The 26,973-nt window shown below is 51.2% G+C and overlaps 1 protein-coding gene across 1 annotated transcript in view; it reads left to right on the forward strand.

Annotated features, from left to right (window-relative positions):
• Prkar1b (protein kinase cAMP-dependent type I regulatory subunit beta) overlaps positions 1–26,973 on the forward strand; it is a 141,321-nt gene that overhangs the window by 95,744 nt on the left and 18,604 nt on the right. The window contains exons 7-9 of the mRNA XM_008851448.2: positions 8,992–9,150; positions 15,186–15,246; positions 20,056–20,177. Of these exons, the coding sequence (XP_008849670.1) occupies positions 8,992–9,150; positions 15,186–15,246; positions 20,056–20,177 (342 nt within the window). The remainder of the gene's footprint in view (positions 1–8,991; positions 9,151–15,185; positions 15,247–20,055; positions 20,178–26,973) is intronic.

Genomic DNA, 26,973 nt, shown 5'->3' on the forward strand with positions numbered 1-26,973 from the left:
CCAGGCAAGACCCGCTCAGTCCTCCCCCAAGGACAGCCACCTTCCAGGCTCCAGCAAGATGAAAGGGGAAGGCTCGAGTCTGGCTCAGGGAAATTCCCAGCCTCTGGTCTGATTCCTATCCCTGCTGCCTTGTGATGACCAATAGAGCTCTAGCTGGCCTCCCACCAGCCCGGGGACATGTGAAGGCAATTTTGTGGAGGAAAAAGTGAGGTTACCTTTGCAAAACTGTAGTTCCCCAAATATATTGTCTCGACAGATCCACCCCCCCCCCCCCCCGCTTTCCTCCCCAACCCGGAGGTTTAGGTTCAAAGGTGGTTGAAAGGCCCTTACTGGCTGGTCAAGCCAGGATGTCTGGGCACCGGAGGTGGGTGCCACTTCCTGGCTAAAGCCTTGAGTTTGGGACATCCAGGCCACAGGTGGAGCAAAGACCTGACCCATGAGTGGGTGCGCCCAGCCTCACCGCCCACCATACTGTGCAAGAGTCCTTGGCACCTTCATCAAGCTGTCAGACTTTCCAGTGAGGACAAGGGTGGGTGGCAGGGAGCATCCACAGGGCCAGGCATAGAAGAAACTCTGCTGTGATGTGGGAGATGCAGGGTAAACACACAGGGGCCATCAGGGAAGGCCACATTTAAAGGAATCAAAGATGCCCAGTAAGGGATTAGAGTGAGCAGCTGGCCAGTCATCCAGCTGAGTGAGGGGGCCTATATTACAGTAATTACTGTGATTACTCCCCACAAGCCTTCAGCCTCTGGGAGCCCCAGGGCTGTGTTCTGTAAACTTTTCCCCAAGCTAAGCAGGCCTCAGAGAAATGGAACAATTCTGCTTTTACCTAGGCGGGGACACAAGGGGGTCACAGCTAACATCAGCCCCTCTAGGTAGGATTCCCACCTCACCCTAAAAACAGTGCTGCTGCTGGGGGCTCCTAAGCTCCCCTGCAGGGTGGACAACTGTCTTCACCCAGCGGTGCCCCAGGGGACCAGGTGACCCAGTGCCAGGGGTTCCGTCTTGGTTAAAATTGTGGTTTTCCACAGAGACTCCGAAAACGCTAGGCAGTGTGTATAAGTTTGCCAAGAGCTATAATCCATTTTTCTAAGTATAAAAATATTTTCCAATTTATTTTATTCATGGAACATAGCATTTGGACTTAAAAGGACAGTCAGCTGCGGGCTGGAGAGCAGGGCCCCGAGCCCTCCTTGATTCTTGTCAGACCTTCTCTTATTTGGGGGGGGGTTCCTCCAACCTTTCCCAGGTTCACACTGTCCCTATGGATATTTCCTTCCTGCCTCTGGTTTCAGGAGAGGAGGTGCTTCTTGCCCTTAGAGGTAGAGAGTGGGCCCCTCCCTTGGCACAGCGTGCACCCAGGAGCCGGGTACCCTGGGCCTTGTAATCTTGTCCCACAATTGGGCTGGGGCTGTTCAGTTTTCCTGTGTTTCAATTGATAAAACGCACAGAGCATGAAATTGACTTTATTAACGGAGCAGCTGCTGCCATTATTCATCCAGAGCTCTTTCCTGTGTGTTTGATTGTGTGTGTGAGATGATGTGATGTGCATGTATGTGTATGACGTATGGTTTGTGTGATGTGCGCGTGTGATATGTGTTTGTGTGTGAGTTGTAGTTTGTGTGATTGTGTGTGTGATGTATGTGTGGTTTGTGTGATATGTGTGTATGTGTGTGATATATGTGTATGTATGTGCATGTGTGTGTGGTGTATGTGCGGTGAAGTGTGTGTATCTGTGTGGTATGTGTATGTATGTGTATGTGGCGTGTATGTGTGTGTAAGTGTGGTGTGTTTGTGTGTTGTGTATGTGTGGTAGGTATGGTTTATGTGATTGTGTGATTGTGTCATATGTGTGTATGTGATATGTGTGATGTATGGCTTGTGTGATTGTGATGTGTGTATGCGATGTGTGGTTTGTGTGATGTGTATGTTTCTAATGTGTGTGTATGTATGTGTACATGTGTGCTGTATGTGTGTGTTGTGTGGTATGTGTGTATGTGTGTGGTGTGTATGTGTATGTGTGATGTGTGGTGTATTTGTGTATGTATGTGTGGTGTGTGTATGTGGTGTGAATGTGTGTATGTGTGTAGAGGCCAGAGCTTAACCTCGGGTATTTTCCTCTGTCACTGTCCACCTTGTTTTTGTTTGTTTGAGTGTTTGTTTGAGACAGGGTCCCATGTAGCTGGCCTGGAACTCGCTATATTGATCAGGCTGGCTTGAGACTCACAGATATCCACCTGCCTCTGCCTCCCAACTGCTGGACTAAAGGTATGCACCACCATGCCTGACCACCTGGCTTTTTGAGACAGGGTAAATGACCTGGAACCTGTGGATTCAGTGAGGCTGGTGGGCCAGCAAGCCCCAGGAATCAGCCTGCCTCCACCTGCTTTTATCTATTTTTTTTAACTCATGTGTACTTGTGTGTATCTGTGTGGAGGTATATACATATGTGTGTGTGTAGGTGCTCACAGAGGCCAGAAGAAGGCATTGGATTCCCGGGAGCTGGAGTTATGGGGAGGTGTGAGCCACCATTTGGGTACTGGGAACCAAACTCAGGGCCTCTGAAAGAGCAACGAGCATTCTTTAACAGCTGAGCCATCTCTCCAGCCCCTGGCTTTTTTTGAAAAAAAAAAAAAAAAGGGTTCTGGGGATTAAACTCAGGTCCTCACACCTCCACAGCAAGTACTTTACCCACCGAGCTGTCTCCCCATTTCTCCCCAGTCCCAGCCATCACTGCAGTCCTCCTCCCTGCCTTCCCAGTCCTCTCTCTCAGCTAAATCCTAAATCCTCCCTAAATCCTCCGCTGGCCCCTTTAAACCATCAGCCCATACTCTTCGCAGCCCCTGAACCGCCCCATCCTACTTTCTATTTCTGTAACTCTGACTCCTCTGGGGACCTCATAAAAATGGGGCCACACAATATCTGTCCTGTAACTGCTTGTAATGGAGCATTGTGTCCTCAAAGCCTATCCATTCATGCTTCAGCAAGTGTCAGAATGTACTGGTTAAGGCCAAATGATATTCCATTGAGCATGTGTCACACTCATGCTGCAAAGGAACTTGAAGCTACATGTCTGTCCCCTTTGCTTCAATTAAGTGGGTAATTTAAGTGATTTTTCTCTCCCTCCTTCTGTCCTTCCCTTCTTCCCCTCCCTCCCTCCCTCTCTCCCTCCCTCCCCACCTCCTTCCCTCCCCCCCGCTTCCCATCCCCTACTCTCTCCCTTCCTTCACATTGAATCTGGAACCTCTCACACATGCTAGGCAGGTGCTCTACCTTCTGAGCTATGACCCAGTCCTTCACTGAGCCATGCCTCCAACACCTCATTTGGGGATTCTAGGTTGGTGCTCTACAATTGAGCCATGCCCCCAGCATCTCATTGGGAGATTCTAGGCATGAGCCACACCCCCAACACCTCACTGGTTTCTAGGCGGATGCTGTACCACTGAGAAACCCCCAACTGCTCACTGGGGAAGTCTAGGTAGGTGCCCTACTGATAAATTACCTCCCTAGCCCTCTTTATTAACTTTCAGGCTGAATTTATTCTGTAGCCGGGGGAATCTCTTGAACTTGTGACCCTCCTGCCTCAGTCTTCTGGGTAGCTGGGGTGACAGGCCTGTGCCACCAGGCCCAGCTTTGTGACCACTTCCCCACAGCTGTTTCACCCACTTTGTATTTATTTCTGTGGCATCAAGCTTGATCTGAAGTGCCTGCAGAGGCAGAGCTGGCTCTGCCCCAGGCTGGGCACCCCTGGCCTCCCAGCAGCCTGGGTCTCCCTGTGCCAGGAGGGCAATGTTCACTGGCTTTAGAGTCCTGTGCTTCACAGAAAGCCAGTGCTAAGTGGGAACTTACTAGCAAGACTTTATTGCACAGATCACCTTCCCCTGTCACCCAGTCCCCAGGCCGTGAGTATGTGTGTGTGTGTGTGTGTGTGTGTGTGTGTGTGTGTGTGCTGTGTGTCTGTGTGTCTCTGTGTATGCACATGTGAGTGTGGCAACCAAGGGTCAACCTTAGGTGTCTTTCCTCAGGTGCCACCCACCTTATTTTTTAAATGTTATTTTAACTATTGTGTTTGATGTAGGAGAGGTCTGCTTGTGACAGCAAACAGTGGAGGGCAGTGGAGTTGGTTTTCTCCTTCTGCTTTTCGTGGGCTCTGGGGATCAAACTCAGGTCATCAGGCTTGTATGGCAAGGGCTGTAAATTGTCTGCCGAGCCATCTTGCTGGTCCACTTTGCTTATTGAAATTTGTCATTTTTATTGTTGTTGTTTTGAGACAGGGTCTCACTATGTAGCCCTATCTAACCTAGAGCCCTCTATGAAGACCAAGCTGGCCTCAGACTCACAGAGATCTGCCTGCCTCTGCCTCCCAAATGCTGTGATTAAAGGTATGTGCCACCATACCTGGCCTGCTTTTTTTATTTTTAAGAAGGTTTTTTAAATTTTTAAAAAAATTTTTTATGTGTATGAGTGTTTACCTGCATGTATGTAAGTGTGCCTGTACATGCAGTTCCTGTAGAGGTCAGAAGAGGGCATCGGCTCCCCTGGAACTGGAGTTACAGACAATTGTTAGCTGTCATGCTGGTGCTGAGAACTGAACCTAAGTCCTCTGCAAGAACAGTCAGTGCTTTTAACCCCTGAGCCATCTCTCCAGCCTCTCACCTTGCTTTGTTAAGACAGGATCTCTCACTAGCCTGGAATTCACTGATTCAGCTAGACTGACTGGCTAATGAACCCCAGGGGTCTGCCTATCTCCACCTCTACAATGCTGGGGTTATAGACCTGTGCCTGTGTGCTCAACATTTTTACATGGGTTCTGGAGTTTTAATTCAGGGCTTCTTGTTTGCAAGACAAGCACTTTACTGGCTGAACCATCTCCCTCGTTTTTGTTTTGTTTTTTCTTTTTGAGATAATCTTGCTTTGCAGCGCAGGTTAGCATCATTTTCACAGTCTTCCTGCCTCGGCCTCTTTAAGTGCTGTGATCACAGGCAGGGGCCATTATATCTGGATTGTAGTCCTATGGTGTTTACCTGGGGCCTGTGTCCCTGTTGGTTGTCCTCTGCAGACAGAACTGTCTATCATCCACTGCTGAGTCTCTAGAGGTGAGAAGACCCCTGGGGCAGAGGGCCACTCACTGATCTGGGGGAAGGAGGAAGGCAAGCCGGCTGGGAGGGTCAGGCTGTGCTCAGCTGGGGGACCCTTGGCCCCTAGTGCAGCATAATGTAGCCCGGTGGGGCCTCTCACCATTTTTCTCTTAAAGGAAGAAAAAAAACCAAACAAACAAAAAAGAAACCAAACAAGAGTAACCCCTTTGCATGCCAGCTGGGTGTGGGGGCTGTGAGAGAGGCCAGTGTGCACAGAAGGATGGCCCTTTGTCCTCTGGGTAGCCCTGGATGACACAATGGTTTCCTCTGACACGATGGAGGGGGGTCCCTGAGGCTTGAGGCTTCTGGGTGAGGGAGGGTGGTCACAGCAGAGGGTCCCTCTTCCCTTTGGTCATGTCTCAGGGCAGGCACGCTCACCCTATCTTTAGGGATGGGCCTTAGAAAGTTGGCGGATGCACTACCACAGTGGCTTATTCAGAATACTGTGTTCCTAGGGGCCCTGTGCTCTGTGGCCTCCCTCCCACTTGGGGTAGCCACTGGGGACCTCCCTTGCTTCCTATGCCGCAAGGAGAGAGACTGAACCATTGACTGACTACTCATGGACAGCCCTTGTATCCTTACACAATTCTCCCCAAGCCCATCTGTGTTCATGACTCAGTCTAAGGTGACACATGGGGACAAAAGTTCAATGGATGCAGAGTGGCCCTGGGGATCTGCTTTCAGTAATACCTGATGCTGCTGAGCCACCAAGTGCCTCTGTCACACAGTGAATGCCATCCCAGACCTTGCCAGAAACAAACAAGGCAGATCAGTCACAGTCACACTCAGTTCGAGAATGTTCCTGATGTCTGAGCATGGTAGTGCACACCTGTAATCCTGTGCTTGGGAGGCTGAGGCAGGAGGATTTTGGCAAGTTAGAGTCCAGTATGGACTACAGAGTGAGACACTGGGTCAAAAAAAAAAAAAAAAAAAAAAACTGGAGATATAGCTCAACAGTAGAGCACCTGCCTAGATCCCCCAGTGAGGGGCTGGGGTGTGGCTCAGTGGTAGAGCACCTGCCTGGAATCTCTCAGTGAGGGACTGGGATGTGGCTCAGTGGTGGAGCATCTGCCTAGAATCCCCCAGTGAGGGACTAGGTGTGGCTCAGTGGTAGAGCACCTGCCTAGAATCCCTCAGTGAGGGACTAGGTGTGGCTCAGTGGTAGAGCACCTGCTTAGAATCCCCTAGTGAGGGACTAGGTGTGGCTCAGTGGTGGAGCACCTGCCTAGAATCCCCCAGTGAGGGACTAGGTGTGGCTCAGTGGTAGAGCACCTGCCTAGAATCTCTCAGTGAGGGACTGGGATGTGGCTCAGTGGTAGAACACCTGCCTAGAATCCCCCAGTGAGGGACTAGGTGTGGCTCAGTGGTAGAGCACCTGCCTAGAATCCCCTAGTGAGGGGCTAGGGCTCAAGGTCCTGCATTCAACTCCCAGTACCCTCCCCACACACAAATGTTCCTGGTAGCATCCTGTGGGTATGACAGCCCCAAGCCCGTTCATAGTAGATGAATGAACACTATGAGACTGAAGGAGTGGCTGAGGGTGACATTGAGGAGAGGGTCTGGGGAGGGGTGCAGGTCTCTCAGGGGTGTGCACACTCACTGAGCTGCTTGTTTGGAATTACTACAAGTTTCTATTTGCAGAAGCATCGGCAAGGTGGCAGTGCCAGCTCTGAGGAGGGGGGGAGGCTGTGTCCACGTAGTCCCCTCCGTGCTCCCCAGGCTGTGCCCTGCTCTATGGAAATGAGACTGAAGTCCTGGGGGTACTGTCTGAGGTCTGTCAAGTCACGTCTGAAATCCCAGGTCGCCCCACCCCATCTCCGTGTCCCTCCACACTCCCTTAGCATAGGTGGGTGTTTTCAGATTCTTTCAAGACTTTGTGTTGTTTGTTTTCTTTCCTTTAAAAAAACTGAGTGTGATCACTGGGTGTGGTGGTGCACGCCTTTGATCCCAGCGCTCGGGAGGAGGAGGCAGGTGGATTTCTGTGACTTCCAGGCCAGCTGTTGGCTACAGGGAGACCCTGTCTCAAAAACAAAACAAAACAAAACAAAACAAAACAAAACAAAACAAAACAAAAGAGTGTGGGGGTGGCTGACAAGATGGTTCAGCAGGTAAGGATGCTTACCACTAAATCTGACAATCTGAGTTTAATCCCTGGAGCCCACATGATGGAGTGAGTTGTTCTGCAAGGTGTCCTCTGACTTCCATTTACACACTGTAGAACACATAAACACAATTAAATAAATTAATTAAAGTGTGATAAAAATTAATAAAACTTTATGACAAGGGTACACGTCACAGTGCATGTACGGTTAGAGAATACCTTGTAGGCTCGGTTCTCTCCTTCTAGGGATGTTGGTCTCAGGGATGCAGCTCGGCTCATCAGGCTTGGTGATAAGTGCCCTCACCCGCTGAGCCATCTCTTCAGTTCTGCTTTGTTTTCATTTTGAGATGGGATCTGCTCTGAGCCCTGGCTAGTTCTGGAAGTCGAGGTCCCATTGCCTTAGCTTCTAGAGTACTTGGGTAACAGGTATGTGTCTGTTGGGATAAAGCCTGCAGCTGTCCCACAAGTCGTATTAGCCCAAAGCCACCTCCAGGTCAGGAGTGTGTAAGAAGGGGGCTGGGAGCCCTGCATGGTACCTGTCTCCACCTTCCGGGGTGAGCTATGGAGACCCCCATGCAAGAAGCAGCCATCTGGAGAGTTATTTGAGGAGTAAAGACAAACTGTGTTCTCCCTCCTCCCCTCCCAGCACCCTGGCTCCCTTTAGGATTTGGGGTACCTGCGGGGCCATGCAGGAAGAGCACAGACCTTGCCAGGTGGAGTTCTGCAATCCCTAGTTGTCCCTGCCCCCTCCATGTTTGTGACTGGCCAGCCCTGCGCCCCGCCCCCCTCACCTCATCATGGCATTACCCATCACCTGCGGGGCGTTCTTTCAAACAGGAATCTCTGTGCCTTGGTTATTATCGGATAATGAGACATTGATTTCAATAAGAATCGCTTCCATGATTCATCACAATCCATTCTCCGGGTACGCACCCGTTTTGGCAATGGGAACTGTTCTGTACGCTCATTGAGACGCCGTAAGTAAGGATAAAGCACACATTGTGTCAATTTATAGTAACGGAGCTGCATAATCGCTCTCGGAATGAACAATCCACCCATTCTGTGCCCCGCTGGGTGTGGGCCGTGCGCGGTCCATGCATAGTGCGTGCTCTGTGCAGGACGCCTTGCCCACGCGGCCTGAAAAGGAATCTTGTCCCGGTCCCTTCTTGGGGCAGCTCAGCAATGGTGCCCAGCCGGGGGCTCCAGTGGGCTTCTGGCCAAGGGGCTTGGGTGCTTGCCTTGGTGGAAAAGGCCCAAGAGAGAAAGGGCTGGACAGCGTGTGCCCACAGGGGTGACACAAGGGGGTCAGAGGGACACTCAGGCAGTTTGTGAATGGGAAAGTCAAGAGGGAAGTGCTGCCCAGAGCTCAGTGTACTGTAATGATAGCGCCGACTCATTGGGGCGCAACTGGGAAACTGAGGCCCAGAGACTCTAAAAGGTGATCATTGAATGGAGAGCTACTTGGGAGGCTTTGGGATATACCATTTGCCTCCTTCTGGGCCTGACTGGTCCTTAAGTGGTTGTGTGTGACCCAGCTATGGCTCAGAACAGGCTGAGGTGGGCAGCTGTTCCACAGGTCATACCAGCCCAGAGCCACCTCCAGGGCAGAATGTGCAAGAAGGGGGGCGCAGTTGGGAGGCCTGTGTGGCACCTGTTGATTTTCCTGGGGAGAGCTATGGACACCCCCATGCAGGAAGCGGCCACTGTGACTCACATGTCCTGCTGACCTTTCACTCCTGTTTCCTGAAGGTGTATGTGAATGGGGAGTGGGTGACCAACATCAGCGAGGGGGGCAGCTTCGGGGAGCTGGCCCTCATCTATGGAACCCCCAGAGCTGCCACGGTGAAGGCGAAGACGGACCTTAAGCTCTGGGGCATTGACCGTGACAGCTACCGGCGCATCCTCATGGTGAGTGGAACCCTGCCCAGGAGGCTCTTTCAAGGGTGGGCCATCCTAGTGGAGTCTGACACCCACCAGGAACTCAGGTCCAAGGTTGAGCTGGGCCTCCCTGGTAGACACAGCCTGTGACTCCAGTGAAAAGTACTAGAAGGGATTTGGGAAGTTCCTTAGAAGATGGCAAGATGGTCAGGGATGTCCCCACTGCCTTCCCCACCCTTCCCTTCCAGATATTCTAGAATGTGGTTGTAATGGCTGTATCTCCAGCCACCATTTTGGACCATGAGGCAACTCTGAGACCCAGGGTCCTTCTTAGGGCAGAGGCTAAAAAGCCACTAAGGAAAGTTATAGGCCCTAAGTTGGGAGCTGCTCAGAACATGGGGACCAGTAAAGGGCCCACTGTGGGACAGGAATACAAGTTTTGCCCCAAGGAATCAGGAGGGTTCCAACCCGAGGACCCACAGCTTCCTCCAAAGCCTTGCCTCTAACATAGAGCACTGGAGAGAGCCACTGTGGGGCCTGGGGCCAACTTGGACCCCAGTTTCTTTTGTGCTAGATTGGGTATCCTGGTGAAAACAAAGAGAAGCCATTGGGCAAAGTCTTACAGAATGTTCCCCCCAAATAGCTCCTGACTGGGCCCTGAGCACAGAGGGCACATTCCTTTGCCATGTCCTCTCCTGTCTTGATGCAGTGCCAGTTCGTCTGTAGGGCAGAGGGGCCAGAGCAGCCTTGGAGGTAGCTGCCCCTAGGCCCTTCACTCAGCGAACCCCATTAAGTGAGCACTCAACGTGTCAGGGCTCCTGAACCTCTATGGGCACAAAAATCCAGCACAGACAGTGCAACACTGTAGCCCTTTGTCTCCAGCATGTTCCCCATCTACAAGGACCTGCTGGTCCCAGTGGGAGGGCACTGAGGGCCTCCTCCTTCCTTCCACGAGGATGCAGAGGTTCCCTCTGGGTGCACCTGGCTCCTGGGGTTGCATAAGGTGCCAAGCTGACGTCTCTCCCATCCCTCCCCAGTGTGGTCCACCCTGTGTTGGCTGAGGGACTTTGTGGTTAGAACTTCACATTCAGGGAAGTTCTCAAAGTGCAGAAGGAGCTGGCACTTCCTTTGAGTTAATTTCAGATCCCCAGACACTAAGAATAGCGCATCTGGGCTCCAGAGCCAGGCAGAACTCCGGTGGGGCATTCAGTGGTGTCTCTGTCTGCCAGCACCCATCCCCCATTGGGCAGAGTGCTCCTAACTGAGCTGTGGGGGGCATGGAAGATGAGGGGCCACTGATGTCTCTAGGGAGCTGGCCACATCCCAGAAGGTCAGCTTAGAATCAATGTTCAGGTTGTTAGGATCCTGTGACAACTGACCTGGAAGGTTCCTAAGGGTCAAACAGAGGAATAAACAGAGTACAGCACTGGGCAGAGCTGGAGTTGAATGGGAACCCAGAGCTCTTGGACTTTTCTTTCATTTTAGCCTTGGGTTTTCTGTTTACCTGCACCTTATCAGAGACCTTGTGCCGGCAGCTAGTTGAGTGTCAGATTCTCTGGTAGAGGAGCTAGGGGTGTGGTTCAGTGGGTAGAGAGCTTGTTTAGCATGTAGGAAGCTCTGGGTTCCATCCCCAGCACTGCATAAACCAGGTATAGTTGCACACACCTGTAATCCCAGAATTCAGGAGGGTGAGGTGGAAGAATCAGGAGTTCTTGGCCATCCTTAGTGACGTAGCAACTTTGAGGCCAGCCTGGGCTACATGGAACCCTGTCTCAAAAACAAAGCGAAACAAAACAAAAACACCACATACATAAATTAAATTACAATTGTGTGGTAGTAGCCAGACTGGGCTTTCCTGAAGCCCCTGACTAGGGTGAACTAAGGCCCTGGGAGCCTATGTCCCAAGAAGATATGCACCCCCCTCCCATTGTTCCCAGTGCCCACTGACCCAGGAAACTTCCGAAGGCCCCATGTCTTGAGTGATTCTTAAAGCCATCACCACAGGGTCTGGGCATCCTCCACTCTTTGGCACAGCATCTGCAACCTCGATGTACCCTCAGCTTTTGTAGGGTTTCTAAGATGGGCTTAAAGTCCTGTAGTATCTCACAGAGGGGAGTAGGCAAGGATTCCTCCCCCTACCCCACTAAGGCTCTTGGGCAGTGGAAAACTTCGTGCGTGTAAAATGGTTGAGAAGCTTCTATGGAACCAGTGTTCATGGGGCGGGGCTGGGGATAGAGGGAGCTCCAGTTATGGAGAAGCTTCTGCCAAGCTCAGAACTCCCTGTCCTGGGATGCTTCAGTCACCCTGGGCTGTCCCAGTTGTCCTGGGCAGCATGGGTTGCCCAAGTGAAAGAGAGTCTGCTGGAGGCTGAACTCGGATCTCCTGCTCTAATGTTCTGAGCCCACGGGACTGCAGAGTGTGCTATAGATGGTGTTTGGTTCTCAGTACTGTGTGTGGTGGGAGAGAACAGGTTAGATCCCAGATCTCAGTGCCCTGCCTGTGACACCCTGAGAGCAAGGTGGGTCCTGTGACAGTTCTGTGTGTTCACCATGAGCACTCTTCCTGTCCTTCCCACTCAGGGCTCCTCTGCTGGTTCCTTGCAAACTCAGGCATCCTATGCTCTTGGGGGAGGGGGCAAGGACCTGGGGACTGCAAGTGGTGAGCACGTGGTCTTTTCTTCTCTTAAGGTCACTTGTATGAAACCTTTTACTGAGGTTGCTGTGATAAAATACCCAGGCACAAGCAATTTAGGGGAGAAAGGCTTTGTTTTAGCTCACAATTTCAGGGTGCAATCCCATCACTTTGGGGCATCACAGAGGTAGGAGCTAGAGACAGCTGGTCATATCGTATCTTTCTCCTTTTGATTCAGTCCAGGACTCTTAATGGTACCTCCCACATTCATGGTGGGTCTTCCCAACTCAATTAACCCAACCAGACACATCCACGGGCCAGCCTAAGCTAGACCATCCCTCATTGAGACCCCCTCCCCATTCCAGGGGATTCTAGATTCAGGTTGACAGTTTACACTGACCATCCACAGGGCTTGTGGAGGATCCAGGGGGATGCAGGCAGATCAAGGCCCTGTCCCAGGGGAGAAGACTGGGCCAGGCTCTGCAGGAGGACTCTGGGGCTGAACCTCATTGGAAGCTACCTTGGGTTGCCATCCAGTATGCCATAATGCCTGCCAAGCTGGGGGTCCCCCAGGTCACCAGCTTCCCAGATGCTTGCTCAGTGTTATCTGGTTGGGGTCTTGTTCCTACAAGCAGACAGGCCCTGCCTGGCCTCCTTGCCTCCCTCCATCCAGTAGGAAGCAATCCTTCCTGGCCACTTCCCCAGGCCCCACTGTGCCCTCAGCGTGATCCTGCCTGCTGTGCCAGTGTTAGCATCCCACGTCATAACCCACCTGCATTCCATTCACAGGGCTTAATTGCTGGCCTGTCAGTGGGGACTGTAAATTTTCAAGAGGCCTTTTCTAGGGTTGGTAGGGATAAAATCGTTTGAGCCAGGTCACTAAGGAGGTTGCCACCACCATAATTGTCTCGACCTGCACCAATGGGTTCTTTCTCGCCAGAGCCTGAACACTGGGTTTCCAGTAGTGTTCTCTTGTTGTCATGGAAATGAGCTTGTTCAGGCACTTGCTAGCAGAGCCACCATCTTACTACTGTGCTCCAGATGGCTGGGGACAACTTAATGAGGTTTGTCTGGTGCCCTGGGCTGTGCATGAGTCCCAAGCCCTGTTGGGACTTGTATCGGCTACTTTTCTTGTTGCTGTGACAAAAGTATCTGCCAAAAAAAATTTAAGGAAGGAAGGGTTATCTGGCTCACAGTTTGAAGATGCAGTCCATCATGGTGGGAAGGCATGGCGGCAGGAGTGAGAGGCAGCTGGTCACATGGCATCCACAGTCAGGAAGCAGAGAGATGGATGCTGCTGCTCAGCTTGCTTGTTCAGTCCAGGACCCCAGCCCAGGGATAGTGTCACCACATTCAGGGTGGGTCTTCCCGGCTCAGTTAACTGAGCTTAAAACTCCCTTATAGACATGGCCGGAGGTGTGTCTTCTAGGTGACTCTAGCTCCTGCCAAGTTGACAGCTCCTGCCAAGTTCACAGGGCTTTTCCTGGGAAGCTCTGGATGTTGAGAGCTCAGGAGGTGAGCTGGAAGTGCTGAGTGTCCTGGGATGGGCAAGAAAGGCTGACCTCGCTAGCAGCTAGGGAGAAGCCCGTGATCTGGCCTCAGGGAAGCTACTCTGAGCGAGCAGTTCCTCCACATCCCACCTCCGTCATGCTTTTACCAGGGCTCTCAGGGACAGGCATTTATTGTCACTTGCCTGTAGTCCAACCCTTCTCCTGATAGCCCCTCTTCCTTCCTCAGAAGACTCATCTCCCTTCCCTGACCTTCTCCCATGCCCCTTGCAGGGTCTCCAGGGCCCACAGGAGGGCACGAATGGCAGGACTGCACTGCCCCTGGGTCTCTCAACTCTGAGTTTGACTCCATGGGCTGCACACTATGTGGAGGGGCCTCCTGCTAGAACCCCTGTTTTCTCATATGATGGAGCCACATGCTGCATGCGGAAGACACAAACATCCTTTACACTCAGCTGAACTTGCCTCCAGAGTTCAGAGCCACAGAACTGTGTTTATATCTGTCGTAGGTGATGTGGAGAGAGGGGAGGCAGGTCTGCGCTTGAGCTGAGCCTTGACTACACTCCACTTTCCACTTCTCCTACCCCTTGGGGCTGCTGCAAATTGTGCCAACATGCCCAGAGCTCAATGTCCAGCCCCATGTGGGGCACTCATAAATGCCACCCATATAGAACAGTCAAGGTTGTCGATGCAGGAGACAAGGCAGATGCTCTGGGACACATCCCTCTAAAGACATGCTTCAGGGAGATCCTCAGGTGTTAGTGGGCTCTGTGTGTCAGTGTTATCTCCCATGTCTGACCCATCTCTCCTTCCCCAACATTTTTGATGTACCATTTTATAAGTAGTGGAAGGGCAGCAGTATTGGTTATTGAATATGGTATGTATAAGAGGGTCCCCAATGCTGCAGTGGGAAGCAGGGCAGGATCCTCAGGGACATCTCTGCCATCATTCATGAGCTTCCCTCAGCACTGCAACAGACACCTGAAGCAGTTGAGAGGGATGTTAGCTGGCTGGGTGTCCTAATATCCTGTCTGGAAGCCTCCAAAAAGACTTCATAAGGGCTGGGCGTAGTGGACTTGTAAACCTGTTCAAAATGCTGAGGCAGGAAGATGCAGGTTAGAGACCAGCCTGGGCTACATAGAGAGAGGCTGTCTCTCAAAAACAAAACAAGTGGGCTGGGCTAGAGAGATGACTTAGTGGTTACAAGTGTTTACTGCTCTTGCCAAGGACCCAAGTTCAATTCCCAGCACCCACATCAGGGGGCTCACAACTGTCTGTAAATTCAGCTCCAGAGGGATCCAATGCTTCTGACCTCTGTAGGCACACATATTTAAAAATAAAGAGCACAACATGTCTTCTGTTAGGATTATAGTTAGCTGGGTATATTAGTCAGCTGTTACTGAGTAACAAGCATCCCCTAACCAAAGTGTCCAATGGCAACAGTGTAGTATATGTTAAGACAGTTTGTAGGTCTTAAGGAAACAGCTTAGCTGGTGGCTGTGGCCTGGAACTCTTCAGGGTTGAGATCATCTGATCCAAAGGGTCCTACAGTGGCCCACTCTGCTCTTCCTCTGAATCCAGGAGGGAGCAGGCCAGGAGTCACTGTGTCTCCTATAATCCAGATTTGGAGATTTCAAACCTGGTGGTTCCATTCAGTTTGGGGTGGCTTGCAAGTGGTTGGACCCCAGGAGGTGGGCACCACTGGTTCCCTACAGAAGGTGCTGGAAGCTGCTTCAGAAGCCACAGAGTTGGGGGCTGGGAGGAGGAGACATTGGTGGCTCACACAGACAGGAGTGTGACCACCATAGGGCATTGGGACTTAAGATGATTAAAAGAACTTGCTCTGAAGAGACTGGGGGGCGGTGTTGAAAACCTTGGAAGACCCAGACCCAGGCTGGAGGCCCACTGACTGTTCACTCTCCACAGGGCAGCACACTGAGGAAACGGAAGATGTATGAGGAGTTTCTCAGCAAGGTGTCCATCCTAGGTCAGTGCTCTGCTGCTGGCGCAGCTGCGGTCTCCTGTGAGCACCTGTACCCAGCCCTCACCTCCTCTTCTCTGTGACTAGCAGTTCATGTCTGCCTGGTGTTGTGCAGGCTTAGGGCATGCATGCTCACACATGAACACATGCACGTGTGTGGCTCATGGAGTGATGTGTGGTCATATATACACATGGTACACACATTTGCACACATACATGTGAACATAAACATTCATGCACAGATGTTCATATGTGTGGATTCATTTTCATGTATACCCAGTTGTGGCTCACATTCATATGCATGTACATACAACCATGGAACACATTAATATGTGTGTCCATATCATATACATGCATACATTTATGTCATGTTTATATACATGGGAAAACATTCATGACATACATTCACACATGCATACACTCACGGCACACATTCTTATGCATGTACATAAATTTGGTACACATTCATATATGCACACACACACACATGCTCATGGTGTGCCCTCACATATGGCCACACATGCTCACGCCACATGTAGTATACCCACATTCATGCACATACACATATATTCGTGACACCAATTCACACATATGAATTCACATTGGTGGTGCACACTCACACATGTGCACATGCATTCGAAGGGCACATTCACACATGTGCACTTTCACAGTGCACCTTCGTACATGTGCATGTCCACACTGTACCACTGGCAGGCATGACTGTCATCCTGTCAGCATCCCCACCCTCCCCATGTCTGTCTGTCTTTGATGCTGCCATCCCTGCTCCACCGATTCTGAGCTGAAAGCTCTGCCTTCAAGTAGCTGGTGAGCTGTGCTAAGCACCTTCCCTGGTCCCTTCTGGCTCACCCTGAACATGGCTCTCCAGTGATATCCCTGTCCCTCCCTGGGGGCTGTGGAGGGCTGCTGCCAGTCCCTCCCTGCCTCTGCCTGTGCCTGCATGTGCATGGTTCAGATGCTCTGAAATGTGTTGTTCCATTTAAAACTCTGGGGCCAAATACTCGCTGTCTCCCTTACAGTTATTTCTTACAGTTTTCACCTAAGATGTATGGTGTTGGGAAATAAAATTATTACAAGTCTTGCTTTCCAATATAGCACATTTTAAATGTCATAGGGAAAAACCTTACACTTAAAAATGTGGAAATAAACAGTGTGTGTGTGTGTGTGTGTGTGTGTGTGTGTGTGTGTGTGTTGCTAGAAATGCAACTCAGGGACTAGGATTTCCAGTCAGATGCTCTACCACTGAGCCACACCCCAGCCCCTCACTGGGGGATTCTAGGCAGGTGCTCTACCACGGAGCCACACCCCTCAGCCCCTCACTGGGGGATTCTAAGCAGGTGCTCTATCTCTGAACCACGCCCCTAGCCCCTTATTGGGGAATTATAGACAGGTGTTTTACTGCTGAACCATGCCATGCCCCCAGCCCCTCACTTGGGGATTATAGACAGGTGCTCTACCACTGACCCACACCCCCAGCCTGTAGGCAAACACCCTAACTGCAGCCTCTTATTGCATTCAGTGTTCCGTATCTGTAGTCCGGTCCCATTTTGCATCGATTTCCTCCTGACTCAGTTTGTATTTTTGCTCAAACACAACTTCATTCTGCAGTGGATGCTGTGAATTGCTCCTCTGGCCTACATGGAATAACCTCAGTTCTGAATGACTTGGCAGCTTCTGTCCAGTTCACTTTCTGTTGCTGTTTTTGTCTTGTTGAGGCGTGGTTTCACGTAGCTCAAGCTGGCCTCCAACTCCCTTAAGTAGAGAAGGCTGCCGCTGAACTTCTGATCCTACTGCCTCCATCTTCCAAGTGCTGAGGTTATAGTCCTGAGCCGGTATGCCCAGCCAACCAGATTTTTAAAAAAATATTTTATTATTTTATGTGTATGAGTGTATTGCCTGCATGTATGTGAGTGCACCCGTGTCATGCAGTCAGAAGAGGGCTTCAGATTCTCCTGGAACTGGAGTTAAGGATGGTTCGTAGCCGCCATATGGGTGCTGGGAATTGATCCCGGGTTCTCTGCAAGAGCAGTCTGTGCTCTTGACTGCTGAGCCAACTCTCCAGCCCCAGCCAGTCAGATTTTTAAAGAAAGCCTGTAGCAAACCACACGTGGTAGTGCAATTCCATAACCCAGCACTTGGGGGCTGAGGCAGGAGGAGCATAAAACTTGGGCAGCAGAGGCAGGCGGATTTCTGTGAGTTCAAGGCCAGCCTGGTCTGCATAGTGAGTCCCAGGCCAGCTGGCGCTACAGGGAGACCCTGTCTCCTAAAAAAAAAAAAAAAATTCCAGGCTAGTGTTGGCTACATAGAGAGACTCTGTCTCAATAAAAAAAAAAAAAAAAAACCCACCCCCCCCAAAAAAAATGGGGGGGAGGAAGAAGAAAGAGGAGAAAGAAAGGAAGGGAAAGGCAGAGGGAAAGGAGGAAGAGGAGATGAGAGAGGAGGAAGAGAGGAGGAGGAAGAGGAGGAGGAGGAGGAGGAGGAGAGGGGCAGGAAAGGAAAAAGGAAAGAGAATTGAAGAGAAAATCAAAGTGGACCCAGGGCCATGGCTGGGTCCTCGCAGCCCCCGCTGCACAGCAGGGTTCTCTGTGACCTGGAGTGTATGGGAAATGTGGCTCTTTTCAGTGTGAGGCATGGGCTGGGGATTCAGGGGAGAGAAATCTCCTTGCTAACCTAGTTCTAAAATGAATGCCTTTTAAATCTTTATTTTTAGCAGCTGGCCTACATATGTAGCGTCTGAGCATAGGCCAAAAAGGATTTTTTTTTTTGTTTTGCTGAAAAAAAGTCAGTTAAACAGGTGACCATGATTTTATCATATAAAAATCTCACATTATTATTTTTTTTCTTCCTGTCTGAGAGTTGGGGACGGACAGGGTCAGGGAAAGGAAGGTGTGAACAGGCTGCAGAGGCCTGTGTTTACAAGCTTTTAAAGATAGACTCAACACTGGAAATAAGCATTTTGGTCTAAAATAGTGGCAGGTGTGGCTCTCCCAGATATCACATAAATGCTAGACATGGGAGTTCACATCTATAACCCCAGTATCCAGGAGGCGGGGGCAGGGGGACTGCTGTGAGGCCAGCCTGAGCTACACAAGGTTCATTTCTGTTGCCATGATAAAATACCCTGAAAAAAAGCAACTTAGGCAAAAAGGGTTTGTTTTAGCTCAATTCCAGGTTACAGTCCATCCTTGGGGGGGGGGGGGAGTAAAGTGTCAGGAGCTACAGACAGCTGGTCCTATCACATCCACAGCCATGAGTAGATGAGTAGAAAGAGAATGGATGCAGGCAGACTCAGAGCTCAGCTCACTTCCTCTAATACAGCCCAGGACCTCAAGCAAGGAATGGTGCTGCCCACAGTGGGCACATCTGCCTTCATCCATTAAGGCAGCCAAGACAGTCCCCCACAGAGATACCACAGGCCCCCTGAAGTAGACAGTCCCTCATTGAGACTCTCTTCCCAGGGTGATTCTAGATTGTTAATTGTTGATTCTAGTTGGCAATTAAAACCAACCTCACACAGTGAACTCAGGGCCAGCCTGGAAGATACAGTGAGACCCCGTCTCAAAAACAGACAAACAAGGGACTGGAAAGATGGCTCAGTATAACAACTGAGGATCGGAGTATGAAGACCAGCGTTTGAATTCTCAGAATCCAGATAAATGCCCAATGGGTGCAGTGGCAGCCTGCCTATAATTCCTGCTTTCAAAGGTGGAAACGGGATCCCAGAGCAAGCTAGCTAGTGAAACTAGCCATATGTATGAACTCTGGGTTTGATTGAGAGACCCTATCTCAGTGAATAAGGTGGTCGGGGGATGACTCCCCACATCAACAGCAGGCCTCCACATACACACAGACCCCCACACCTGCAAGCACATCTCTCTCTCTCTCTCTCTCTCTCTCTCTCTCTCTCACACACACACACACACACACACACACACGAATGGAGACATCAACTCAGCTCCTAGTCCTTGCCCTGCTGAGGGTGAGGCTGCTGGGCATCCTGCTGGCTTTACTGTATTGTCCTAATGTGTTCAGTAGCTGTGGAACTTGGCTGTGATTCCATTATTTGCAAAATATACTCAGCCTTATTCTTTTGTAGAGAAAGCATTTTCCCTCTAAGTTAATGTAGGCTCAATGTTCAGTGCTTGCTGTTTACACTGTCGGGTCATTGATGAGTGTTTTCAAACTGTGTCTTCCTGAAAAGATGAAATAGGAGCCAAATGTTATCTTGCCTTATTATTATTTTTTTTTGTGCTGGATATGGAGCCCAGGGTCTGGCACGTGGTGGGTAGGCACTGTACCACTGAGCCACGCTGCTAGCCCCTCACTGGGGGTTCTAAGAAAATGCTCTACCACTGAGTTTCATCTTCACATTTAAAAAAGTTTTATTTATTATTTTTATTTTATGTGTATGCGTGTTTTGCCTGCATGTATGTGAGTGTACCCATGTCTTCTTCACATTTTTTATGTTTTATTTTGAGATAGGGTCTTACTAAGTTTCTCAGACTGCTCTTGAACCTAACTCTGTATGGCAGGCCTGCCTTGAATGTAATCCTATCTCAGCCTCCCAACAGCTCAGGTGACAGGCCTGTGCCACCATGCCCCAGAGTGGGAAGGTCCTCAGCTGGCCTTTTGGTGTATTGTGGTTTCTGCTGCTGTGTGTTATCTGTCACCTGTCAGACACAGTGCATCATCAGGGATCTGAGACAGGCTTTCTGAAGATGGATCTGAGGAGAGGGGCAGCTCAGGACTCCCCTGGTGGTGAGGTGCAGCCTGTGACCCCTTGTCCTCCTCTGGCAGAGTCCCTGGAGAAGTGGGAACGCCTGACTGTGGCTGATGCCTTGGAGCCTGTGCAGTTTGAAGACGGAGAGAAAATCGTTGTTCAGGGGGAGCCAGGAGACGATTTCTACATCATCACTGAGGTAAGTCCCTGGGGACTGCAGTGCCTGGGGCTGTGGGTGGTGCCTTGCTGGCAGACCCTCTGAGGACCCTCAGCTGCCTTCATCCAGTGCCTCTGTCTCACTCTCCCAATCTCCACATCCTCCCCCTCACAAATGTCCACGCGGGGCAGTGAAGTGACAGTTTCCCCCTGCCACTGCATCTCTGCTGCTGAGATCAAAAGGGTCTCTCCTTAAAAATGGTGGCTGGTGTGACGGCATCACACACACACACACACACACACACACACACACACACACACACGTAATGGGAAGATGGAATAACATGGGTAGATGGGTCCGTGTCAAAGCTCTGTCTTTGTGTGCTATGTGTGCAATGTTGCCAGTGGGGAAAGTGTATTTCAGGTACACTATCTCTCTCTGTGCATTAGTCAGTTTTCTGTTGCTGTGATAAAATGCCTGAGATAAACAGCATAAAAGAAGGAAAGATTGTGGCTCAGCCTCAGAGGTTTCAGTCCTTGGTCTCTCAGCTCCATCCCCTTTGGGCTGTGGTGAGGCTGAGCTGTGTGACAGGAGTTCATGGTGGGACAGAAGCAGAGCTGTTCACTTTATGGTGGACAGGAAGCATGAGAGAGAAGGAGAGAAGGACTGGGGCCCTGGTACCACCTTCAAGGGCATTTTTCCTATGATCTGATTTCTTCTCTCTACATTCCATGTCCTGAAGTTTTCTCCACCCCTATCAGCACCATCAACTGGGGGTCCAGGCTTCAACACATGGATCTTTGGGGACCTTTAAGAGCCAAAGCATCTGGATATGGGGGTGCATGCCTGTGAACCCAGCCCTTGGGAGGTGGAGGCAGAAAGATCAGGAGTTCAAGGTCATCTTCAATTACAGTGTTGAGGCCACCATGGGCCACAGGAGACCTTGTATCAAAAAGAACAGAAAAAAAAGAAGAGGAGGAGAAGGAGGAGAGAGAGAGAATGAGAGAGAGAAGGAGGAGAGAGAGAATGAGAGAGAGAAGGGAGGGAGGGATAAAAAGGGAAGGAGGGAGAGAGACAGAGAAGGGGAAGGATGGGTGGAGTCAGGATCTGGAGATCTGTGTGGATCTTTTGCACAGAACACACATGGGTGGTAAAGTTGGGCAGGTACAGTTGGGCATATGTGGGGCTCAATTTCCCCAGAGACTTCATTTCAGATTTCTGTCTTGGGAACTCTCCAGCCCTGCCTGCCTAAGCTCTTTCTCCCCACCCACAGGCCCTTTGCAAAGTGACCTTCCTCCAGAAAGATCTAGAAGGCTGCAGGCTAGAGAAGGAGTGGGGACCGTGGCATACAGTGGCTGCCCAGCCCCTGGCGGTGTTATGGTTTGGATGGGGAGTATCCCACGGCTGGTGTGTTTGAGCTCTTGGTACCCAGCCCCCGGTGATGGTGCTGTTAGGGGAGATTGTGGAACCTTCTGGACTGTGGTCTAGTTGTCAGAAATGGGTCACTGGGGGTAATATATGCTTCTGGTCCCTTGAGCCCTCCCTTGGCTCCCTGATCCACCAAGATGTAGCAAGCAGCTGCCACAGGCTCCCACTGTCACAGACCCCACCACTCCACCATACCTTCCCATCATGATGGACTGAAACCGTGCGCCAGGATAAATATTCCTTCCTTAAGTTGCTTCTGTCCAGTATTTTGTCACAGTGAAGAGAAAAGTAATACAGGGATGTCAGGGGCACCGGGAACCTGTTTCTTCCCTGGATGAGGCACCAGGGCAGTATTAACAGGGGCCTACGAATCTCTGGGTAGCTCACGGATGCAGGTGTGGGAACCCCAAACTCCTTGACCTGCAAAGGACTACAGGCTAAGCACATACAGGTTTATATGAATGGGATTGTCTCCACCTCTAGTCACCAAAGGCTTTGAGGAGGGCCTTAGGGGGCCATGCCATACTGGGAACCATTTCCCATCTGCCTTCCTAGCCCTTATTCAATGCTGCTTTAAAAAGAAGAGAGAAGGGCTGGGCATGGTGGCTCAAGCCTTTAGTCCTGGGACTCGGGAGGCAGACGCAGAGGCAGGCAGATCTCTGAGTTCAAGACCAGCCTGGTCTACATAGAGAGTTCAGTTCCAGGCCAGCTGGAGCTACAGGGAGACCTTGTCTCAAAAAGACCCCCCCCCAAAAAAAGGAAAAACTGAGAAGGGGGCTAGGGAGATGGCCTAGTGAGTAAAGGCACTTGCTGCCAAGCCTGACGACCTGAGTTTGATCCTCAGGACCCATGTACTGGAAGGAGAGAACTGATGTGCATGTGAATGTGTGCACACATTAATAAGTGCATTAATAAAATTTTAAAGAAAGGAGAAAAGACATCTACAAGCAGAGCAAATGACTGTTCTGGTCAAGGCTAGAATGAGCTCACGTCCGTGCTCCAGGCACCCCAATTCCCAAGGCTCAGGCCCGTGTACAGCCTGAGTCCAGTGCTCTGTCACTGCCCCAGGGGATGAGAGTGTCAGGGCCACACGGGTCTTCTCAGGCCTTTCTTTCTAGAGTACTCCCTCGGGCCTCAGCCTTATCCTGCCATAGTGGAAGGGAACCTGGGGCCTGTGTGGTTATCTCAGGGCCACCCATCTGACACATGATCCAGCAGAACACAGCTCTCAGGTTCAGAGGACAGGATGGTGCATGATGATGTCCCCTTGGGAGCTGTGTAGCGCCTCCAGCATCTGCTGCACTACCAACCTACCTCCTGCCCCACCCCCCATATTTCTGTAAGTTTGTCTCCTGTAAGTTCATCTGTATGTGGTCATGAATGTGCTCTTGTGCTGTACTGGGTGTCTGTAGAGGCCCAACATCTGGTTGAGCGGTCACGTTTTGCTGGGTGTGGTGGTGCACACCTGTAACCCCAGTACTTGGGAGACCAAGGCAGGAGGATTGTGGGTTCCAGTCCAGCCTGGGCTACATAGAGTGACCCTGTGTCAGAAAGAAAACAAAAAACAACAACAAAAGGAAGAAAGAAATCTTTGGCCACAACCAGCTGAGCTGAGTGACAGGTGCCCCTTGGAGGGTGCTCCCTGGTTGACACCGACTCTACCCACTTAAGTGGGGTCTCTGCCAGTGCCTGCAGGGTTCTGAGTTTATAGCCTCAGCACCAATGGTTTGTGTGAAGAAGAACTCTGGCTCCATTGTTCACCACAGTCTCCCATCCAAGTACCACCCAGGCCTGACCCTGCTTAGCTTTCAAGACAAAGTGAGATCTTATTCCCTGTGGGCTAAGGCCCCGCATGGAAACAGCACAAGTGTGTGTGGCAGGGGCCAGCAGTTGTCTTGGACAGGCCAGGATCTAGGTCTGTTGTCTGTACAAGTAGGGTAGGGAGGCTCTCCTAGCTCCACTCCTGCCTCCCTGGGCTCTACCTGCACATGACCAGCATGCACCACAAGTACACAGGACTCCTCATACCTGAACTCCACATCTAAGCTTGTGACTTTCCTGCGTGTTTCTGAGTATGTGTGTTCACATGTTTGTGTACACACGTATTCACATGGGTGTGAAGGCATGGAGGTTGGAGGTTATTCTTTAGGAGCCATCCACTGTAATTTTTTTGTTTTGAGACAGGGTCTTCCTGTAGCCCCAGCTGGCCTGGAACTCACTATATAGACCAGGCTGGCCTTGATCTTCCAGAGATCCTCCTGCCTCTGCCTCCTGAGTGCTGGGATTAAAGTCACATGCCACTACAACAAACTTTAAAACATTTCTGCTAGGGATCCAAACTCGGTTCTTCCTGCTTGTTGTGAACTTGACACACCTGGTGGAGGGAGCCTCAATTGGGGAATTGCCTCCATTGGACTGGCCTGTGAGGCATTTTCTTGACTATTGAGTGATGTGGGAGGGCCCAGCCAACTGTGGGTGGTGCCACCCCTGGGCAGGTCATTCTGTACTGTATAAGAAAGCAAGCTGAGCATGGGCCAGGAGAGCAAGCCAGCAAGCAGTGATCCTCCATGGCCTGTGCTCTAGCTCCTGCCTCTAGGTTCCGGCTCTGAGTTCCTACCTTGGGCTCCCTCAGTGATGAACTGTGACTCAGGAGATGTAAGTGGAATAAACCCTTTCCTCCCTAAGTTGGTATTGGTCAGCGTGTTTTGTCACAGCAATGGAGAACATGTCACAAGCACTTTACCCACGGAACTGTCTCCTAGGCCTGTGTTTGGCTTTTTGAATCATAGTCTCACTCTATAGTCCAGGCTGGCCTTGAACTTGAGGCAATCCTCCTACCTCAGCTTCCTGAGTGGGATTGGAGGCAATGGGACAGGACTGGACCAGCCTTTCCAGGAGTCTTGGATGCCCCAGGTGCAGAAACATTTCCAAGAAGGGCCACAGTGATGGAAGTTGCTGCTTCCCAGAGTGACTTGTACCTTCATTGCCTGGGGGAGAGGGAGAGGTTGGAACTCAGTCAAATGAACAGGGCATCATTTGGGCTGCTGGTAGTAACCCAACCCCAGGGGTAGGCATAGCTTTCACAACCTTGTAAAATGTGTTTGAAGTGGTCTCCTTGGTAACACAGATTTTTTTCCCCCTTCTTCCTCTATGATCAGCTGAATCTGGTAAGTCACCTCCAGACCCCAGGTCCATGGGGAATCAGACACTCAGATCTGAAATGCCAGTAGGGAGCTGTGCAGCAAGGCCGGCTGTGGCCATATCTAAGCCATAAGCCATGTGTGCATTGAGGACTAGTCTGGCTCCCTCTGGAATGAGGGCAGGCGCCTAGCGGCCATGTCTGAGCGTCTTCCGTTCTGTCGTTCTCAAGGCGCACTTGAAGTCTCCTGTTTTGCATTGCTGGGCCCGCTGCATGCTGTCTCACATCCTGCCTTGAGCTACAGTTGTGTTTACTTGGTGTGGATTTTCTGGAGTTGTTTTGTGACTCTGTCTTGGCAGCTCAAGGACTCCGTTATCCCTAGGAAACTGGATGCAGCATCTGTGTCTTGCTTCCTTCCGTCCCCATTCTCAGCCAAGGGGTCTCCCCCTGTCCCTGAGTCTTAGGATTCTGGGTGCTGCAGGGTGTGTGAGCCTGGCTCTCTGCTATGCTGACAAGATACGATTGTTTCTGGAGCTGATTTTCACACCATGTTTGGGAACATCCACTAGGGATTGGCACTGCTGCCCTGCCCCAGGAACCTCATTATCACACTTGGGAGGGGCAGAGTGGTCAGCAGGATGCCCAGCTTATGTCCTCCCTGGGGGTCTCTGCAGGGTGGTGCCCTCCCATGCCAAGTTGCCTGTTTTCCAGTGCTGTGTTCACACCAGCTGCCCTGAGCTGGGTGGGGAAGCCACCAGCCCCCCCAGACACCTGATCCTCAGAGCTACTGGAAAACACTGAGCAGATAGGGTGGGAGTAGGGCATTCTTCCTACAGCCTGGGACACAAAGGCAGCACCACCAGTGGAGAGGTGTGGCCCCCATGAGCTGGCTCCCCAGTGTGCCATCCCCCTTCCCTGTTCCTCTCAGTGCATTCTGTGGTGGGCCACCCTAGGCCAGGAGCCCTTGAGGTGGGGATGAAGTCCTTTCCTGGAGCTGTCCTGTGTGTACTGCCAAACACAAACTTTGGCTGGCCTCCTGGTAGAAGTACACAGGGGCCTGGGCCAGGCCTGCCAGGTCCCCAAGGCACAGGTGACTTCATCTGGATCCCAGCCCCATCCCCTTCCCACTGCTCTCCAGGAAAACAAAACAAAACAAAACAGGAGGAGGAATTGGACAGAGGTTGGGTGGGAGACCTGGGTTCTCAGTGGCTCGTGCCTCCTCTGTGCATTCCTCAATTTGAGCTGCCATGCCTGCCTCTCCAGGCTCCTGAGCTGCCAGGGAAGCAGCTGAACCTGGAGTGCTGGCTCCCCATAAAATCCCAAGACTGAAATTGGGCGGCCAGGAAGGCGTTGCCATGGGAATGTTGGACTGGATTTATCTCCTTGCTTAGCAAATTAATTTTATGAATGTCCACAATGTTGAAGCAACTGCAAAACAACACATTTCCCAGCCACCCCCAGGCAGGAATGCAGCCCTTCCATCAGAATGCCCGCCTCCATGCTGGGGTGCAGGAAGAGGACCAGACCCACCCCAGTCCAGGCACCCCTGAGGGCACCTCTGCTCTGCTAAGGATCACTGGACCCTGGACCTGTGCTGGCCCTATATACCAGGCACTGTGGTTCCTGGAGCATGCATTTATACCTTGAAGTTGCTGTCTGCGGTAACTCACTGCCACCTCTGTCCTCGCAGCTCTTTGGGTAGCTTTTAATGTGACTCTGTTGGTTCGTGTGCACCATCTTTGGCACAGGGCTGCGAACCTCAGATATTTCTTAGCTGCCTGGGCTACAAGGCGCAGAAAGCACCAGGCAAACCCCACTGAGTGGGATTCTAAGGGAGCCAGACATTGTGGAAGGACATGAGGAAAGTGGAATTGAATTCTGGGAAGGGCACTGTATACCTGGAGGCCCAGAAAAGCTCTGGGATATGGGTGTGAACTGGACCTGGGGAGTGGGGCCCATGGGGCTGTGGCCTGGGGTGGAGCTAGGTAGGGAAATGAGCTGCAGGAGATGTCCCGCTCAGGCAGTTGAAACTCCAGCCAGGGCCTTTTAGGCTATTTTATTCTGGGTTTGAGATAGCCATCAAGTGTGTGATGCTTAGTTATGGTGATATCATGCTGGGTTGCCCATGGACAATCGATTGAACAGGGGGTCCAGCAAGTCAGACAGAAAGGCGGGGAATTGCCCCAGGTTTGAGAAGAAGCCTTTGGAGGATGGGGAGGAGGGCAGGCAGGGGACTGGGCTGTTGAGGTTCAAGTAGAAGTTTTCCAGGTA

Source organism: Nannospalax galili, unplaced genomic scaffold (genome assembly GCF_000622305.1).
Source record: "Nannospalax galili isolate Female #2095 unplaced genomic scaffold, S.galili_v1.0 scaffold664, whole genome shotgun sequence".
NCBI classification, from domain to species: domain Eukaryota; kingdom Metazoa; phylum Chordata; class Mammalia; order Rodentia; family Spalacidae; genus Nannospalax; species Nannospalax galili.